This window comes from Cuculus canorus, chromosome 2 (assembly GCF_017976375.1).
Source record: "Cuculus canorus isolate bCucCan1 chromosome 2, bCucCan1.pri, whole genome shotgun sequence".
Lineage (NCBI taxonomy): Eukaryota > Metazoa > Chordata > Aves > Cuculiformes > Cuculidae > Cuculus > Cuculus canorus.
In genome coordinates this window covers 42,308,811-42,329,887 of record NC_071402.1, presented here as the reverse complement: position 1 = coordinate 42,329,887, position 21,077 = coordinate 42,308,811, and the positions used below count along the sequence as shown (strand labels likewise).

Below are 21,077 nucleotides of genomic sequence, written 5' to 3'. Positions count from 1 at the left end.
TTCAGCATTCTGTACATCACTTGTCTGTCTCCTGCATGTCTGTACAAGTGTTTAATATGTATAGAAGAAATGGCTTAGAAATTTTATCCAAGCAAAATATACTTAGAAGGTAAGGAAAAGTGCATACGCTTCTCTAATCCATGAAATATTCTTGACAAACAAAAATTAGAAATGGCCAGATTTTTAAAGAAGGGCATTTTCAAAGCGATAGCCATGCAATAGAAAAGCACAGACCGTAGCCTTTAAGAGCTAACATTTGTATAACAAGTACTTTGTTTTAATCTGACGTTATTCATCCTACGATTCAGATCAGATCTGAGCATTCAAGCTTCTCCTTTTCCAAGGCTTAAAACTCATCCTCCCAACACAATATGGAAAGGAGCAGCAGATTGCATGACAAGGGATAGATGAGAGCTGTAAGCATGGGCTTCTTAGCATGATTTTTTTTCATCTTGAAGCCCCCATGGGTACATTGCAAGACTAGGACATGTTTCTTCTGTGACAGATCCTCATGCCAAATACATTTGGTGAGCAGACGCTATATTAAACCTGCTGGTTTTGGCAAAGAGGATTCTCTAGTAGGAGTGAGTCAACAGCAGAGAGGAAACAATAAGATTCATGTCTGCTCATGTGTTGCAAGAGGAAAATGTTAGAACGAATCTAGCTGCTTTTGTAAGGATAAAATTTGAAACTGTTTTGAGCATCAGTGGATAAGTCCATACAACACTAACGTGAGGTAGGAGAGTGTTTTCTAGACGAACTTGGGCAAAGAATGCTGAAACTAGCTCAAGGTCACATGAACAGGGAAACCAAAGAACAGTTTATTGTAAATCTTAAGTACTCCCTTCCCCAAAGCACTGCTCCACAGGAGGGAAGAAGACAATATTACAAAAAAGAAATGAACCTATAATGATCTACCTAATGCAAGGTGAGAAGAAATATATTAGAATGTGCCCACCTTTGTGTCTTCTGGCACCTTATCTCATATACTCTGTTGTAAGGCCTGAAGAGGAAGACTGCTAGCTGTCTTTCAGGAGATGTGATTTGCTCTTCTTTTCCACTGGTTGGTTTGCTCAAGAAATTATAAGGTGTTATCTCTACATTTCAGAATAAAATAAATAGAGCTAACTTTTTAAATAATGTTTTGTATTTTATACAGGGTTTTTTTGCTTTATGTATTTATGTATTATTTTTTATTTATAATTTTAAATATACATTTCAACTACAGGTAAGGAAAAAACAGTCACTGACATTTTTACTAAAAAACTTCACTTTTAAGGTGTTTCTTTTGGCTTTTTGGTATGGAACAAACTAGCACAATGGCTTTTGAAAAATCTCATTAGACATCTAGATATGTCTTTAGGTGCCCAGACTGTCTGGAAAAAATCTGACATGATTCGATATTGCAAAGAAGTGTAAAATTTATTCACATACTGGAGCAAATCTGAGTAATTTCTGACAACCCGCTGATACACAACTAACTTCTTATCCTGGAGAGAAAAGGCTGTGACATTTGTAACTTTTGAATGACTTGACTTGTTTCACAACTCTGGTTGCATATTTGCCTCACAGACACCAAGGAGGACCTGTGGGGCAGGGGAATGGGGGATATGAGATTCTTTTCTTTCCTGTCTAAGGGTGGAGGGTTGTCATGGAAAAGTCTTCCTTTGACGAACACAGAAATAACTTTTCAATGTGTGGAGATATGAGGTGCTTCACTGGACATTTTTCCTGAAAAATTATAGCAAGATTGGCCCACTGTGAAGAGGGCTTTTTTGTGCTTTGTCCATGCCTGTGCTCTCCTCTTGCTTTATCTTCACTTTAGTGTCTGTGTCATTTTGGAAGACCATTATTCCATGAGCATCTTTTTAAACAAGTAAATCCTGCTTCCTTCAACAAATACAGAATTATCTGGCTACTAGGTCTTAGAATTTGGCTTATTTTTCTTTTAAATTAATTGGATTCTGGCCTAAAGGATCTGGTAAAGCTAATACACCACAATTTTGCAACTGTTATAATATGCAATCTTCTGATTACTTCATCACCTCTTTGAAAATAAATTTTGCAATCTCAGTTAAGAAACCGTACATATCCTATCCTCAATAGGAATGATTTTTTCAAAAGAAAAATAAACTAACATTTTATTGTAATAACTATATCTTCATTTTGTCCCCCCAATAGAAAGCAATAATCCTGCATTGCCAGAAAATTGAAAGTGAAGTGCTGTGCAGAAGGAATAACAGGATGGCCAGAGCAAAACTAACTGCTTATAACTGGGCTTAAAATAGTAGAGTGTTTAGGGAGTAGGGACAAGTGTTTGTCTCTGTCTCATGAACATGCACTTCAGTATCAAAAGCTGGAGAGGCTCAGTCTCCAGGCCCTCTTTGCAGCATACGTCATCTCTCCTCATTGTCAGCCTCTGCTGTTTTGTGAGTTTTTCTGGACAAGAAGGTCAGTACCTGAATGTGTAGAGGGGGCACCCTTCTTTGGGAAGTTGCTGTGATACCAGGTGAAATAAAGCTCACCTCTGAATTAAAATAAAAATAAATAAATAAAAATAGCAGTAGCTTCTTGGAGGAAAAAGGAGATGCTGAGCTACTCAGTGCTGCAGACAGTAAGCCCAGCCAGAGGACCAAAAGAAGGTGGTTACCTAAACCTAAGCATTAACTCTGCCAATGTCAGACTTATTACCAGGGCTTATGCCGCAACTTTCTTATTATATATTGACTTGTACTGCATTTCAGCTCATCAAACAAAATGCTAGAAAAGGTGTTCTCTCATTATTCTTCATTTTTCTCTTCAGCACCTACTGGATCTTTGAAAAAAGACAGAGATGTCACCAAGCGACCTCTTTTCACATGAGATGTTACGGGGGCAGACAGCATTATCATAGAATCATAGAATCACCAGGTTGGAAAGGACCCACTGGATCATCCAGTCCAACCATTCCTAACACTCTCTTAAGCCATGTCCCTAATCACTTCATCCACCCATTCCTTAAACACCTCCAGGGAAGGTGACTCAATCACCTCCCTGGGCAGCCTGTTCCAGTACCCAATGACTCTTTCTGTGAAGAATTTTTTTCTGATATCCAGCCTGAACCTCCCCTGGTGGAGCTTCAGGCCATTCCCCCTTGTCCTGTCCTCAGTCACTTGGGAGAAGAGGCCAGCTCCCTCCTCTCCACAACCTCCTCTCAGGTAGTTGTAGAGAGTAACTAGCCTCCTCTTCTCCATTATACCAACCTTATGTCTACAGTGCTGAATTGCCAAAACTTTTGACTCCTGGCAGAAAAAACTGTTGATTAAGACATACTTTTCAATTTGGAAAAGACTTCATAAACTTTCAAAATAGATAGAATATCTCATGAGACACTCAAAATGGAAGCTCTCTTAGGTCCCCATTTATGGTAATTTCTCATTTGGAAGGTTCAGCTAACCCTAAAAAAAATACTTAAGTAGAATATAAAATTATTAAAACTGGAAGTATTTTGGAATGATGAAGTTAAAAGGTTTATTCTTTTCAGCACATACTGACTTATGTATGAGCTTGACTTTCTTCTCTCTCCAAGATAAGATTTTATAGAGGGCTTCTGTATGTTTTCCCACACAAGGACCACTATTATTTGCATAGCTGTTATTGCAACAGCATTGCTAATGACCAGAACTACAAATAATGTTTGCATTTTGCATTTGAGTGAAAATTTCACAATAATTTAATTTTTAATTAAATTAATTTTTCTGTAATTCTGCTATCTGTATTTTCAAAAGCAAAAAAAATCAATAGCAAGTGAATATTGACAAACAGGAAGCAAAACCCTGGCAGCCTTCTACAAAGCTAAGAGAAATAATCTACCTGGAGTCTTAGTCTGTGTATTTAGTTTGTCTCTATCCAAGATATGGCTGTTGTTCATGTGGTGTTTTCATTGGGGCTGGAAGGATTACCAGTAGGCCATCTGTTCAGTCAGTGAGAAAAAACATGATTGACAGGTGCCACTGACCTAAGACAGACATCTCCATTTGGTGCTGCCTGCAGAGCATAACGACGTGAGTTGCTTCCTCCTTCAAGCTGTAAATGAAATGCGTTCACTCTGAGGTGATAAAATGTGTTTCATGATTGTTACAGCCTGTTTCTCTGACGTATTCAACCACTATGTGCCTCTCTTCCTCCTTTTCAACTTACTAAAACCTACAAAGTCGTAAATCTAATCTCTAAGCTGGCACGGTGCTGAGGGGATGAGGCACCGCAGATATCTGAGGGCAGATAATCCTGTTTGTCTCCAGAACTGTGGAGGCTGCAGGAAGAACTGGCAAGCTGCAAGAAGCCCTGGCATTTGCCCATCGGTGTAAGGACGAGCCATCTCTATGTTGTTGTCATTCAGCCCAATCTCTGGGATTTGGTTTTGTTTCATCGTTAAATAAAAGTGGTGCTTTTCCAAGAAACGTAATTTTAAAATTGGATTCGGGAACAACCTTTTTATTTCTCAATGTGGAGGCAAGTTTTGATCTACTTCAGGACCCACAGCTACCATGCAGACAACTGTCAAGCGAAAGAGACCCTCCAAAATGAAGGTGAAGAGGATATTAAAGCAGCAAAGTGGATTTTCAAGGTAAGATAAAATTCAGGGTTATCAAAACATCCTGAAGGAGGGAGGAAATGGTGTACCTGGAAAAAAGCAGAAAGAAAGCGTTAATGTCATGTATAACAACCATAGACTATTTGCCACTAAGACATCAGTATTCATGTAGTTTTTCTTTATTCTTGAGCCTCATCCTCTCTGCCCTCTCTCTGTTCCTCTACATGTTGCAACCACAGTGGTAAAGGAGGCGGTTATCCGCCTTCCTGTTAAGTGTGTGCTTTCAAACAGCATATTAAACACATCCATCTAACTCATAAAAACTGATTCATACTTTGTGGAGTTAATCTGTGGTTAAAAGGTTGAGGGAAAATATGTTGCTTCATGGTGTTTAGACACTGAATCAGTCTGCATTTCTTACTGATATTACCTCAGATTATTTTTATTGGTGTTTAACAAAAGAAGATTTCCCAAAGAAATCAAACACAGCGTAATACTAAAATCTATTAGGATGCTAAAGTAAATCGTCTTTAGTGAACCTGTACAGCTGAACCATTTTCCTTAATTAAAAACAACAGTCATGTGTCTTCTAAATTTTGTCAAATACTTGAAAGCTGCCCTAGGATTGAACCAACATTATTTTTGGTGAGTGGCATGCTCCCATGCAGCTTAACAGAGCAAGAGAGACAGAAGTAAGAAACCATATCTTCTTAAAACTTTGGTGCAGAAGTGGTGCACCCTGGTGCACGATAGGGAAGAGAATGTGATACCAAAGTCACACACCCTTGGAATCACAAAGTTTGTGGGTTTTTTCAGACTGACTTAGCACCAGAGTGGAGGAGGACTAGGGCAGCCGTTCAAGGCTGTTGACACAGCTGCTGAAATGCAAGACAGGAGGAGAAACCATTCCCCATTCTACATCTGCCCTACACACATTCAAGTTAAAGCAAGAGTTTGCTTCTACATCCCACCTCCTTAGCCAATGCATGTCCATTTCTGGGGGGCCATTTAACGTGAATTACAGAAATACACTCATCAGAAATCCTAAATTATTTTAGCTGAGAAGAAATACTCAGCTTGTTTTGCCACTATCAAGAGACTGTTTCTGATAATGAATTAAGTACACTCCTTTCAGAATTTCATGTTATTTTGTCTCATCATCTGTCCATTTAGCACTCTAGCCTAGGGACTTCTCGGTCCTCTTAAACAGGGGATTTTGTCACAGGCACAATGACTCCTGAATTTAACCCTTGGTACTCATACCTTCTGAAACCCATGTACTGGGTTCTTCACAGTCATTTCTCATTTAACCATCCTATTATTCATCCCAGGTGAATTGTTCCTTGAAGCTTGGTGATCGCTTTTATAGCTCTCACCTGAAATGAGTTTGTTGCCAAGTCTCTGAGAGAACGTGGTGCACAGGACTGAGTCAGAGACCTCACAGAGGAAAACATATTATTTCCCTACTCTGTGAAAGGATCTGTCTGAAGAGGGACCTAAATGACACTGCAAGGTTCAGGGCCACTTACTGTCCACAGTTCCTTAAACACCAGTGCTATCAGATTCCCTTTCCCCACTGCCTATCTGTCCCATTTACTCTGTTCTATGCTTATGTTTCTAAATGCTGCAGCTCTACCAGTGTGACTCTCATCTGTGGTAGCAGTGACAGCCTGCAGGAACAGCCCAGGAGATGCTCTGTAACCACTTGATGAGCTCAGCTGAGGTGAAATTGCTGACATGTGGAAGCTCTTGTATGAGCCTACACACTCTGGGAACTTCATAAAACATATCAGCAAGTGATCCTTTCACATATGTAACACAAGCAATGATACTGAGAGTTAATGAGTGATAGGATGTTAGAAAATTTACCCATCTAGAAATGCATACAGCTCTAAGGATGGGGAGTTAAAATGAAAGCTTTACTTCACATATGAAAGGAATAAATTTCTTTTATTTACTGATAGGAAACTGAGACACGGATGATTTACATGATTTCCCAGGACTTACGAAATAAACTTGGAGTTTGTAAGGTTTGAGACTAATTTGTCACTTACGCTACCAGAACAGACAAGATCACATTAAAACTTTTTTTTTTTTTTTTTGTCCTGGTGACATTGAAGCCTGCAGAAAGTTCAAATCCTTTCTGGTACAAAGTTTCTGTATGTGACAGTGGTGACTATAGATAAGCTATGTCCTTAGACCTATAAATTTGTTTGACTGTCAGGGACTTTGACCAGAATCATTCCCCAGTCCTTGTTAATTCCCATGTTCTCTTCCACCTAAGGTTAAGTTTTTAATTTGATTCTTCTGAATGTGAGCAGTGGCTGCTTCTGAGAGCAAGTTGCCATCTAATTCAATGCCCCAAAGTTGAAATATTAAATGAATTGATATTGAAATAAAAAAAAATTAAAAAAAAAACACACAAAAAATTCACAAACCCAAATCTTTAAACAGAACACTTGAATTAAGTTTATTTATTCTTGAACATGCTTACAATGAGAAACTGAATTACAAAAGAAGTGTTTTTGAAAAGTGGTAGGCAGAATTTAATGGCCTTTTAAATTCTTTTCATATTTAAATTAACTTAGTGAGTTGTTTATTTCTGATCTCCATTTGCATTGCTTTAAAAGCCTTTCTATCTGACATGTTTGTGTATTGATTTATAAATGTTTTAAAAAGCAAAAGTGAATAAACTTTTTACAAGTGTCAACACAAAGATGAAAGGACCCAGAGCTAATGCAGACCCATTCTTGTATGCTCCCAAACGTACTTTTTTATCAGTTAACAAAATAAATATGACAGAAACATTACACTGCACGGGGAGATAGTGGGAGGTTGCAAATAGACCACAATATTTTCCTAATGACAAATTTTGTCCAAAATCCTGTTACATAGAGCTTATTGTCATAATTTCCTCAGAAAAGCATGAAAAAGTTCTCCACAAAGATGCCACATTTTAATTCACATTCAGTTTACATCTGGATAGGAGTTACTTCTCTTCTGTAACATAATTATGAACTGTAAGCATGCAGGCTCCAGATTTGGTTGGCTTTACATGAATGATAGACCTACAGACAATAGATAACTGGGCAAGCACAGATAGAACAGCACTGTCAGGGCTCTTAGGGCACTAATAAGTGTTAATGACCCTGACTAGCCTCACCTGGGGCCTCCACAATCACCAATGAACTCAGGTCTACCTAAGCTCAGCCCTGGCAGCCTGCTTCCTGCCTGCCTGAGCTGTGCTGAAGGAGTGCTGCTCTCCAGCTGAGGGATAGCCATGCTCCATCTGGTGATGGAGCCACCTGGCTGAGACCCTTACCCCTACTCTGGGCTGACTTCCTGGCTCGATCTTGACTCCCCTTATCAGTGTGGGCTTGTCTGGTGATTGTGCTACCTGATCTGAGGGGCATGTCTTTCACCTTGCTGTCATAGTGTCTTATGATCTGGACCTTGTTTGGGCCATCACTGTGTCTGTCCCGTTTGCCTTGCTCAAGTACTGTACAGTAGGCTGTAGGATCCCGTTGGCTTCCAGTTTACCTCCCCTAAGGGAGCAGCCCTCTTCCTGCTGTTCCCTGGTAAGCTGAATCCTTTACAGCTCCTGTTGAGGTTTGCCTTAGCTGTAAGGGGGTTCTGTTCTCTGAGGCTTGGAGAAGGGAGATGAACAACAGTATAGTGTAAAGTGATGAGGTGTGCGCCAAGGAAAGGCAGAGAGCGGCTGTTAAGCTTCCTTTAACATCAGCCTCTAGGCTGGAGCCTAATGAGACCCCAGTTATACCAGTGTTACCTTTCTTTTTGCCAATTCCTAGTTGTTTGAATTCTGCAGGGGATATTGGGTGGAAACGGAAATGGCCACAAGCACGCCGTCTGGAGGAGCAGCTCAGAGGAAGTGTAGCATCCTTTTTTTTTTCCCTTCATCTAGCTGATCTCAGCTCTGAAGAAATCCTTTGTATTTGAAGGTGTCAAACATTATTCCATGAACTGCATGTAATGTGGAAGTCACTCGTGACCATGCATAGCTCATCTAAATTATTCAGCAACAGCTATGAATCAGGATTTGCTTTAAAAAATAAGGAACCATTCACAAACAACTCCAGAAAGGTCAAAAATGTAGATGATGTTATTTGCAAAGGACAACATGCCAGCTGAAAGATTGCATTGGTTTGCCAAGTACTGTAGTGTCTTCTAGTGATGAATGCTGTCGGTCATTAATTACTGTTAACAGTCCCTCTGAAGTCAGGTATTGTCTTTGTCTTTTATAAGAGTAGGAAAAGACCTGATATTAGTATACTTACCCTCTTCAGTTAATATTATCTCTCCCTAGTACACACTCATGTCAGGAGCGTTTATTTGGTGAAGTGTGTTTTTCACAGTTAGTCACAATAGCATTTGTGTGTCTCGAAGCTTGTGATTGTGTCATTGGGTGTTAGGAACAAGCTTTTAAAAACCTACACCACGTACACATCCTTTCTGTTCTTTTGAGCAGGATTAAACTAGTTTAATAGTCACATTTCTATCTAATTCTTATATTTGAGATGGACAAGGGGTGCCAACTGCATAGCTGAGGATTGAATCACTTGGCAGCTAACAGTCTGAGAGAGGAATGGGAGTCTGACAGGGAATTTAGGACCATCAAATTATGAGCATCTAGTCTTATTGATGACTTCTTTGGTAATACAGTATAATTTTTAGGTAGAGAAAAGAGTGGATATTTTGCTGAATAAATTAAGTTAATTATAGATTTATTTTACAGATTAATATAATGAGGTAAAATCATATGCAGTTGATTTTAAAGATAAGCAAAACTATTTCAAGGACAAGTTAGAGAACATTATCATTCTGTGGTCTTCTGTGCTGGCTAATTTTATTTTCTTACATGTATCCTTTATAACAAGGGTTTATCTTGTCCCTGAGGTGTTTTTATTAGTTAAGAAGGAGCTGCTCCTGCAGGGTTTTTTGTAGACTGTATCAATCCTTTTTGAGACCTGCAGGATCCAGCAAAATATTGCTGTGCATCTCATTAGCGTACCTATTAGGAAGATTAAGGCCTGACAGCAACCCAGACCTGCAAGAGGGTTCAGCTAAAAACTGGAAGTGGTTTCTCATGTTTACAAGGTAATTGCTCCAAGGAAAAACCTGTTTCATGAATTGCTGCTTTCAGAAGTCACAAAGCAGTCCTGATGCACCAGATGCAGTATCTCGGGGTTAATCCACAAAGAAGTTTTATTCTTGAGGATTTACATTCACCAGAGTCCGAATCTGTTGGTCAGGTAAAGCTCCTACAGTTTCTGTATGGAGTGAGGGAAGTAAAACAAACTGAGAAGTTGAATGGAAAAAGTGTGGGATTATTTAAAATGAATATTAATAGCTATTTATTAATTGTTCTCGTAGCTAAAACCCACACAACCTACAAAACACTGTGGTCATGCAGTGACCAGCATTACTGTGTGCTGCGTTTAGGTGCTCTGGTGTCCACTAGAGCCCTCGTATGTGAGCTGGGGACTGGGTGTCTGCATACATATGGGCAGAACTGAGTACGTAGGGTTAGGACTCAAAATGCCACCATTCTGGAGAGGTGGCCATCAGCAGAAGCACCAAATGACATTAGGGATAGGCCTCTCCTTTCATTTCTGAATCATGGACTCAGATGCACTCCTGAAATTACACCTCCCTGTCCTGGTGCAGGACAGAAGAGGCCTTTCTCATTTGATAGCCCAGCACTTATTGCTATTGCCCAAGTTATGGGAAGTCCCGATTCAAAACTTTTCCCTCCGGTGACTTGAAACCACACACGTCACATGCATAACCTAACTACTTACTGCAATGTGTCTGTGAGAAATACAGCAAGTGCCCCTTCCTCCTCTTGTGTTGAAATCATTCTTTTGTGTATAATTAATATTCTTTGTATAGAGGAGGAAGTAATGCTTTTATGTTTTTAAGGCACTTATCAAGCACAGGTCTGAGATTCACTGAGAAATACTTCCATTGTCCTTTCTAGCAGGTATTCAGTGAAGCCCAGACTGAAATCCACAGGGAGGTCTCTTGCAGCGAGGTTGGAAAGTCATCGTCCTTCTCCTCTATCTGGTTAGCAGGGTCCAGGCCAGGGAGGGCACTTGTGAAAGCTGAGGCTGACAAACTGCCTCCGGCAGCCAGGCCACCAGCCTGAGAGATCAACCCACGCAAATTCAGAGAGAAAGAAGGATCTGAGCCCGTATCTCTTGTATTTCCAACGGATATGCTGACAGCAGCATTCAGACATGTGGGGCTGGGTGGTATCTGGGTATCTGTCTCCCAAATGAAGGATGATGAACCTACAGTGCCAAATCAGTCCCATAACTTTGAAAGATGTGACCTAAATGCTGTTTCCTGTAATTGGGAGTTTCCTCTTCCCTTGTGAAGCAGCTCTCCATGCAGTGTGTTGGCATTTTTCAAGTGGCACATTTAGATGCCAGCTCTGCTCATGCAGGATGAGGGTGCAGCCACTGGTGCTTAGTTTAGCAGCTTGGGTCCTGCTGGGAGCCATGGAGGAGCGCAATGTGTTGTGAATGGGGCACCCTTAAGCAGGCCTTGCGCTGAAAATATGCAGTAAGCCACTGTCTTAGCTAATATCAGTGGATAGGACTCATTTTCATCACTTGCAGCCTTACAGAGAACTTTCATGGTTGGTTTGGTGTAGTGTATTCCCCCTATCTCCTCTGAATGTCCTTAGTGTACCAGTCTGCCTGGGCAGCTCAAACCGTTAAATGTAATAATATGTTCTAGTCTTTAACATAATACACGAACAGAAGAAAGTAGCTTACGCAGGAATTATTCTATCAGGCAGAAAAAGTTTTTTTACTGTGGAAGTGGTTGAGCAGTGAGACAGGTTGCCCAAAGAGGCTGTAAAATCTCCATCCTCAGAAGTGTTCAAACCCGTCTTGACGTGGTAGGAAGCCTGAGAGCAGGAGGTTAGACTAGATCTGCAGAGGCCCCTTACAACCTCAACTATTCTGTGAAACAAAGAGCTCTTCAAAGTGTCTTTCTTTTTCTGTAATTATATGGCATAATAATATTTTTTAATTCATAAAAGATTTCTCTTTTGCACACAGAAACACTGTTCTCAGAATAGCTAGATGTATTGCTCAGAGTTGTCTATGATCCAATAATAGCTGCGCAGACAGCAGAGGGCATTCTTTTGTAAAAACTGTTAAAATAATAATGTACTACATGTTAATGGGTAGATTGATTGTATATTAATGGTGTGCAAATTTTTTAGTCCTCAGAGATAATTTGTACTAACTTGCAATCATATCTTTCTCCAATTTAGTGATTTACATATTTTACCTTTGAAATAGCCCTAAAATTTCCTTTTTAGCTGCGCACCTTTGAAATGGAAAAATGCAGAATCCTAGGCTGATTAGGATATTACTGTCAGAAAGAATTTTATGAATACAAAACTGTTTTTGCAGTAGTTCGAGAATTTTTTCAGCAAAAACAGTCCTAGACTGGCCTGAATTACAAAGACTGTTTTAATTAATATAAGATGACCTTATTTAAGTGGAACAAAATGCCATGCTATTTAATAAATGATCCACTCAGCCTAAATCTAAATCAATTAATTTGATATATAGGTAACTTCAGATCTACAAATATATTAATTTAAGGTGTCCTTCCACCAGCAAGAATCAACAGTTTACATAGAGGATACTGGGGAAAAGCAACATTTCTCTGGAAGGCCACGGAGGCCTTCTTAAAAAAGGTGTCTAGTTTGGGCATCTGTGTATCCAGATGAATTGACCTTTACTCCATGATGTCTCTCACACCCAGACCAATGACAGTGAATGATTTCCTGTAAAATACCAAACTAAAATGAAGTACTTCGGTGCCTCAACAGCCCCTTACTGATAAGATATAAAAACCAGTTGGTGTTCCTCTGATGGTTTCTCCTAGAGGCCATCATGTGGTAGAGATCATCTGAGCACAGTGTTCCCATCACACCCTGCTTTATTTCCAATATACCTCACATCCAATTGAAAGAGGAATTATGGTGTGGGGTTTTTTCCAGCTCAGATTTCTCAGGGATTTCTGAATGCCGGAGGAATCCCTTCGTACTAGAATAAGTCATGCCTGGGTTGCAGGTATCAGTCGGTCGTTCTAATTGGCAAATCCTTCCAGTGACCAGAAGAATGATGTGAGATGCAGTATCATCCAAGGCAGTTCTGGGTGGGAGATTGAAAATGTCATCTGACCTTTGCTGCTAGGATGAACCATCCTCAAGCCCTTCCTGGCATGGTTTTACCTTGCCTGTTCTTTAAAACTTCACTAACACAGTGAAGTTTACTGACATACAGAATTCTGGGTAATGTGAACCAGTAAATAGAGTGAGAATTGCCAAGTGAAAAAACAGGACAAAGGGATATGGCTAATGGAAAAATAATATTCTGCCTGTTTCAGGGTGAAGTTTTGATGCTGGTAATGAAACATATGGTTACTTATATTGTAGATAAACAAGGCACCTCAAAAACCGTCTGGGCAGCCTTCAATGCTTCACCATCCTACCATTAAAGACCCGTATTTGACCTAAATATCCCTGCCTGCTGTTTAAATCCATTACTTCTTGTTATATATGTTGAGAGCATGAAAAGTAATTTACTTCTTGCCTGTTTGTATATAATGCATGCTGCCTGATATGCGTTTTCCATGAGTGATGCAAAGACACAAAAGCTATGAATCACATACATGCTTTTTCACAACAATTTCTTTCCACAAAAAAAAATTCAAAGACTTTGGGAAAATAAATGTTTCTTTTAAGACATTTAGAGCTTACTCAGTCCTACATTTTGCTATCCCCTTCTGTGCAATAACAGGACAGCTTCTTACTCCTGTTCATTTGCACCTCTTTATAATCCAGTCAAAAGATGCAAAAGGAGATCAGCGTATCCTACCACAAATACCTTAAGTTCAAAGTCCAGCTCTAGGTTGCTAGGTGACAGCTAGGCAAATCCTCCTGAGAGCAGGTCCAAGTTAAAGCCCCGCCAAGCCAGGAAATGCAAAGAAGAGACCATAACTCTTCTCCCAGAGGCCACACAAGGAATAAATGCACCTTGTTTGTCTACAGCATAAGTAACTATATGTTTCACCGCAAGTTTAAACTTCACTCCAAGGCAGGTGGATTATTGTTTTTCTATCAGCCACATCCCTTTGTCTTGGTTTTTTTTTTTTTCACTTGCCAATCCTTGCTCTATTTACTGGTTCACATTACTCAGAATTCTGTATGTCAATAAACGGGATGTCTATAAAATCTGTATATAATGGGTTGTAAATAAGGGGATTAGAGGATGTTTCTTGATTTACATTCAGATCTTCTGGATGATTTGGCATGGAATAGATGGATAGCTCTCCAGTCAGAACACCTATAAAGTGAGTCACAGCCTTAAATGCCAAGGATGTTTTTTCAAACTAGCATTTCTTTATGTTCACTGAAATTTTTGATTCTGAAAGATGATTGATATTTTTATGGCAGACTAGCCTTCCTCACTGCACTGTGCTTATTCTGTTCATCCAGACCCTACGCAGATATGCATGTGCTTCATTTAAGTACAAGAATAACTTCTGCTTGAATGATTTACCTAAACAAGTGTAGTATGCTCAGACTATAAAATCGTTTCAGACTCATAAAAACACTGTGCTCTCACAAGTGTCGTACTGGCTTGCAAGCAGACACACTTTAAAGAGAAAGAAAAGCCAAACTCTACTAGTTTCTTGCCAGCCTTTCCAAGCAATCAGGAGAAATAATTTAAAGCTGTTACAGATCAGAGTAGAAAGTATAGGCTACTGCAGGCAGGACACTTTCAGTCCCACTTTGTCTTTTTAATGTTTGGTCAGGCAGAAGGTTTGAAATGAACTGCAGAGAGGAGGTTGGGAGGAATGTTTTGTCTGTCTGGAAGGAGAGCATGGTCTTTCAAAACAGTAGTGTAATGGAGGGAAACCATCACAGGTGTGGTCTATTAAAGAGTTGGTTTGAACAATGATGCATAAGGATGGGATATAAAAATAAGGTTGTCTAAATTTCTACCCATCTGAACTACTGTTCTCCTTCTCTCAGGATGCTTTGAGCATCCACAGCAAAGTGCAGTGTATTTCCAGTCACAGGGAAGCATGACAGACATCTCCAGAGTGCCCAGAGGAAAAGGTCCAGCCTGCAGAAAGGAGTGTCAGTTCCTCTGAGTAGCAGGCAGGAGAAATGTGGTTTCACATGAACACGCCAAGCACCCTCCTCAAAAACTCAGTACCTCTGAGCTTTTTCTTTTCTTCTTTTTTTTTTTTTTTTTATTCTTTACTTCTTCTATATCCATAACCTGTAACTTGATATCTGGGGTGTCAAGGAAAACATGGGAACTGTAACGCTGCTCCTAAGCCTAAAGCAAGTGTGACGTTTAGCCGGTACTTTGTGCTGTCTGCAATCACAGCCTCTCTAATCCAGGCGTACATTTTGACACGGGTAAGATTGCATAAGGTACGTCTGGAAGAAAGATTAGTAAGAGATTCTGCAAGGAAGCCCCGGGACTTTCCACTCACTTCCACAGGAGTACCTATGTAAGAGGGATAACCTGACCTCTCTAAATCAGTACTTTTTCAGTAACATTGATAACTTAATACACTGCAGTATATGTCACCTGAAGTTTTCCCATTTCCGAACTACGTTTGCACCACTGCCTCACCATCATTCTTATCAGATCAGCTCCTCTTCCTCCCATTGACTTTCAAAGGTCTTTTTAAGATGCTGGAGAAATACTGCTGGTCACCACCTCAAGCTAGTCTGCAATAATACAAATACAGAATTTGTTCTTCATGCTAGCAACTATTGGCCTACAATATTATCAATTCTAATATTATTCTTTTCAACCTCATACTCTTTGGCAGTCTTTCATTATCTTGCTCTTTATTTTTTGTTCTTTTTCAAGGGAATTCTAGTGTATTCTAGCTCTGATCTCTTTTTGTGTTCTTCACCACATCTTATAAGTGAGTTATATTTTCTACCAGCCTTTTAACATGGCTGCATAATTCCTTCAATCTTAAGTCAAAATCTGATGAAAACTCAATGGCAGAAGTCACAGTGGCTTCCTGAGGAATCTTGTCAAATGGGAATGTTACTGTGCAGCCATGTTGTGTAATGGGGCTATCAGACTAACTTTGAACTACTCTGAAAATCTGAGCTGTTAGGGAACATTGGTTCCATATTGCTGCATGAATCTCTATCTCCAAATCTGCTCTGGAATGTAACTACAAACTACTTTCTATACCTCAAAATTGCAGTCATGTGAGTTTTGGATTCTTCATTAATTTAACTATATTTATTACTTACCAAGCATTGGTGTAGTGAGGGTCCTGTGTAATAATATGATTATGTGTGACCCAAAACCTTTCTGCAGGTCATAGTTAGATAGGTACCTCTTGGGTGGTACCTCTTGATACTATGAAGATGTTTTCCTTTCCTTTGCTAATCACAAAAAGACGAAAATATTTGTGTCTCCTATTTTCGTTCATTTAATTTACATTATAGGCAGAGAAAAGGACCCCTAAAAGCAGTAGGAGGAATAGTGGTTTGGCACAAATTCTCAGCTGTTCAGTTTCCCCATTCAAATTGTAGGTGCACAGTGACACCTTCTGGAAGCTTGTAATGAGTTCTTAAGTGGCTTGCTTTAATCATTCAGAAACTCAAAATTTTTCCTTGTAGAAGATAATCTTTTTTCTGGTCAACATTTTGTCCAGACCTTGTCCAGACGTAGAGGTTTGACTATGGATTCTATGCTGTCTTAGGAACATACACTAACAGAACGTTGTTGTGATGGGAAAATTCTTATTTTTGTAATTAACCCAAACCTGTAAGGTTTTCTAATAGTTCCAAATAATTCAAAGGTTTATAGATAGAATTAGAGCCATAAATTAATTTTGTGATTTAAAAAATGTAGTTGCCATTACATTTCTAATTATTTACTGATGTACATAAGGTGAGAGGGTCAGACAGAGTATAGCGAGGCTTCAATTTGCCCAACATGGGAAATGAAATGAACAACATAGTTTCTTAATACACTTGTACTTCAGCAAAGATTTCAATTTTTGTGTCATAGTGTGATTTCTAATTAGACTGTCTTTGCCCAAGCCACCGGCTTCCTGGCTAGTCTGTCAATCTGCCAGAACTCTGAGTCAACAAGGATTTTAAGCACATGAGTTGTCCCCCAGTTCTCTGTCTAAGGGCTCATGAAGCCCACTGTGCCTGCATGCATCAGCTGGACTGGGGCCAGAATAGGGAGCAGAGCTGTTACTGAGCTGACTGTGATGCTGTAAAACCCAGCATTCCATTCTATTGCTGGGAAAAAAAAAAAAAAATCTGCTTATTTCTAATATTTAATTCCATCGTGAAGATTATTTCTCTTTAAGGTTCCTCTTCCTTAGAAGTAACGAAGTTGTGATATGAAAAGAAACAGGGTTGTGAACGGAAACAGCAGAGGCTTGTTTCCAGACTTTCAAGACTTCAGAGTACCAACTGACTGATATAAATACTGATGCTGAGAGTTCTGGCAGAACATACATCCAGGATTAGCCAACCTCAAGAAAGTACATCACCCTAGAAAATAACCTTACAGTGCTGAAATAATTATCAAAGTCCTAAGCAGAGCCATCAATGGCTGCACTGAGACCTAAGCCAAGTCTAACCATTATGATAACTTTTCAAGCATTAATCTTAACATAATGTAATCACAGGGTTTAGCGTGAGAGCTTAAGGAAACTTCATCCTTCAGCAAAAGGCTAAGAGAAACCCTACGCTCTACATACCTCCTGCTGAACAGTTACATTTTGACAGTATAAATGAGATGGCATTGGGAGGAACTTCCCAGCAGAACTTTCACACTCGAGTTCACACAAAATACATTCTACCAGTGAACTAACTCATTGCTATTAATCGTGAAGAAAAATCAAGTACTAAAAGGCATCCCTGTATGTGGGACAAGTTAATCAGTGCTCTATGGATTCATGCAGCAATATTGTTAGTTTTACACGTTTGAAGACTCTTTTATTTTCTGCCTCTCATCAACATTGAACCCACATCTTCTATTGGAAATCAATTACTAATAAATCGATTAAGAACAAGCTTACTTACACCTGTAAGAAACTGATATTAAAAGAATACAAGTATTTATAAGTTTAACAGAGCTGTTCCCTGTAATACCACTGTTTTTATGTTAATTTCAAATTATTGTTACTTAAAATGCATCTTTTAATTACTTATTTTTTTTTACATGTTAAGTTTTTATTAAGGAATAAGATAAAGCAAATACTAGAATATTGCTGATATATAAAGAAAATTAAAGTTTAACTAATGTCCCTAGAACGTCATTTTACTTATGAAAATATCTCCTCCCAGAAAAGCCTCTCAGTCTTCAAAATTATTTGTAACAAGGGTGTTTTCATGTCAATGAAAAGAGTAAAAAATGGCTTCTCATTTTCTGTTTGAATTGCTCCCTAATTCACTGTCAATCAGCTCCATTCAGCAATCTAGAAACTCTCTATTTAACAACTGAAGTGAGTGGGAAACACTAAAATAGATAAGTAACCACAAGGCACCACACAAATGTTTATGACCTCTCCATGGACAAGGAGCAGATGTTCAAGTATGAGGCACAGCAATCGGTCCTAACACCTTAAAGCAGAACAGGCCCAAAAGAGCTAATATTTGCGTTATGTCACCTGTTGAAGCGTGACTGCAAGAGTGCTGGAAAACAATGTTATTAAAATACAGATTATTATCACTGTTCTTAACGTTTTCAGTGAGAACAAATTTAAAAAGTTTCCAGTACAAGTTTCCAGTAATAAAATAACAACAACAACAACAGGTTTCTTCCTTTCTACACAGGCAAAATTAGGAAAATATATTAACTGAACAAGTCTGCAGAAAGAGAGAGGCTGGAATCTAAGAAACGTACAAAAGGACAATATTAAATAGCAAGGACTCTCAGATACAGCCATATCGTTGTGATGTAGAATGAAAGAAAACTGCTGCATGCTGGATAGACTTCCCTCCTAAAAGTTTATCAATAACTTATGTAGACATAGTGCAAAATGTTCTGGAAAGTCTAGTAAAGAGATTTTTTTTCCTAATGCCTTATATACTAGCAGCTAATATTCAAATTGAGTCCTGATTTAATATTTACCTTGTATATTGCAAACAAAGGTATACAGGACAATTTCATTAAATACAGAGTCCACATATAAACACTCCATTTTCTATACCATAGTTTTTGGAACAGAAATGAGACCCAGGCCCAGTACTCCCACACCTAACTAGACTGTCAAGATACTCACTTTTCGCTTTCTCTCTGTCATTGTAAAGTTGAATTAACCTGTACAAAGCAGGGCAGCAGTGGGGACTAAGAGTACAACTACAGACATGTATGTGCAGAGCAAGCTACTCTGATGACTGAGGAATTTTCTTTCATGGGTGAGAAATGCATGCTTAGATTCTTTTCAGGCAGAGGAAGGTGTTAAATCTGTGTCTCTCAGCTCTTAAAGTCCTCAACTTTACACTCCATTTCAATGAAGCCCAAGTTCCTGTTTATGCAGTTCTGTCTTGTGCAGCTGGCCATCTGCCTGCATCTATTATTCAGGGAGAAAGGAGAAGATGATGCCTATTTTACCAGTTTTGAGAGGACTTTAGGCTTTCCACACCACTCAGCTGTTTCAGGAATTAGGTGGTTATGTACATATGTAATGATGTAGATATACCTTCCCACAGAGCTAGGTAGAGTTGTCGACACACACCAGGCACTGGAAGATGCTCAGCCTAGGTGTCTGGTTTATCTAACACCATTCATGCTAGTGATGATGAGTACCATCTTTCATACAACGCTATGCACTATCACCATGCATTAATAATGTTGAAAAAAAAATGCCATCTTTCATAAGGTATTAGCTGATCATGACCCTTCGGAGAGAAATGTGAAGGATGAAGCAAGACCATACCTTCCAAAGGGGCTACACTATGACAGTATTTTAAACCTGCACTTGTCCAAGCATTCCTGCTAGAAGTCAGTAAGCAAACTGGGAACATAGTCTAAAGAGGGTTTAGGGGAGTCACATCCACTCACTGCTCTGCCTGGCAGAGTGACTAGGAGTTGGATTCAAAGCCCGGTGGTGTTAACAGGGGGTTTGATCTTGGTCTCAGGACACCTGAAGCACCACCTTGGTACACTTACTGAGACTTTCTTCCTTTATCTCTGCAAGAAGTGAGGCAGTATCATCTAATCATAATTCTCAAGTCTGTAATAACTCCATAGGTCCTGTCTGGGCCTTGACAATTTTAATTTGGCACAGAAGTGTTTTTAACATCTCAGTCATGTGCTTTGTGCCACAACTAAAAGGGCAGAGATTTGCAGAAGGGCCCCTTGCCAGTGGGAGTGTGGGGTTGGAATTAATCTTTCTATTTTTTCTGTTCTCCTGGGAACATAGTCCAGCTTCCACCCTAGTTCACCTCTCCAAACAGTCCTAGGGGAACACGGTGCTGCTAAGCAACAGCAAGCTCTCCTTATGTGCAGGAATGGCAGCTTTCCCTGCAGGTCTCAGCTTCAACAAGCACCTTCCCCTGGCATCAGCAGCACCACACCACAGCTATGTTCTTCCATTGCAATAGCAGCAGCCTTGGCCTTCAAGGGTGGCACCATCACTGTGGGAAGGGCTGGATCAGAAAGGTCATGATCAGTTAATACCTTATTAAAGTTGGCTATTTTTTTCAACATTATTGATGCTGGAGGTGTTCAAGGCCAGGTTGGATGGGACCTTGGGCATCCTGATTTAGTGGGATATCTCTGCCCATGGCAGGGGGGTTGGAACTAGATTGTCTTTAAGGTCCCTTCCAACCCTAACTATTCTATGATTCTATAGTGATAGCACATAGCATTATATAAAAGATGGTACTCATCATCCCTAGCATGAATGGTGTTAGATAAACAAGCCACCTGGCGTTTGTAGACAACTCTACCTTAGCTCTGTGGGCAGGTGCATCTACGTCATTACATATGTACATAACCTCCTAATTTTTCACAGAAAGAGTCATCGGGCACTGGAACAGGCTGCCCAGGGAGGTGGTTGAGTCCCCATCCCTGGAGGTATTTAAAAGACGGTTAGATGAGGTGCTCAGGGACATGGTTTAGTGGCAGATAGGAATGGTTGGACTCAATGATCCAAGAGGATTCCTGAAACAGCAGAGCAGCTTGGAGGCCTAAAGTCCTCTCAAAACTGGTAAAATACATACTGTGCAGGCCAGTTCTTCTCTGTCTCTTGGATGTAATGAGAATGGTCATTGGCCAAAAATGGGGAAGATGTTATGGGAAGGGCTGGGACTCGAAAAAAATGTAGCCCTAAGAAGAAACAGGCAGAAATCATTGCTAGAGAAAAGGGAGGCAGAGCCCGAATGACAGTCATTTCTGTCTGTTTCTATTTTGGCCTTATACTTCAGTAGGGTGGCTTC

General features: G+C 39.7%; 1 protein-coding gene across 2 annotated transcripts in view; it reads left to right on the top strand.

The window, feature by feature from the left end:
• Positions 1-4,043: 4,043 nt before the first annotated feature.
• The window catches only part of RGS20 (regulator of G protein signaling 20), a 45,292-nt gene continuing 28,258 nt past the window's right edge, over positions 4,044-21,077 (top strand). The window contains exon 1 of one of the 2 annotated variants that reach the window (XM_054057311.1): positions 4,044-4,606. In XM_054057311.1, the coding sequence (XP_053913286.1) occupies positions 4,484-4,606 (123 nt within the window). In that variant the 5' untranslated portion in view covers positions 4,044-4,483. The remainder of the gene's footprint in view (positions 4,607-21,077) is intronic. The other variant, XM_054057312.1, reaches the window with a different exon arrangement.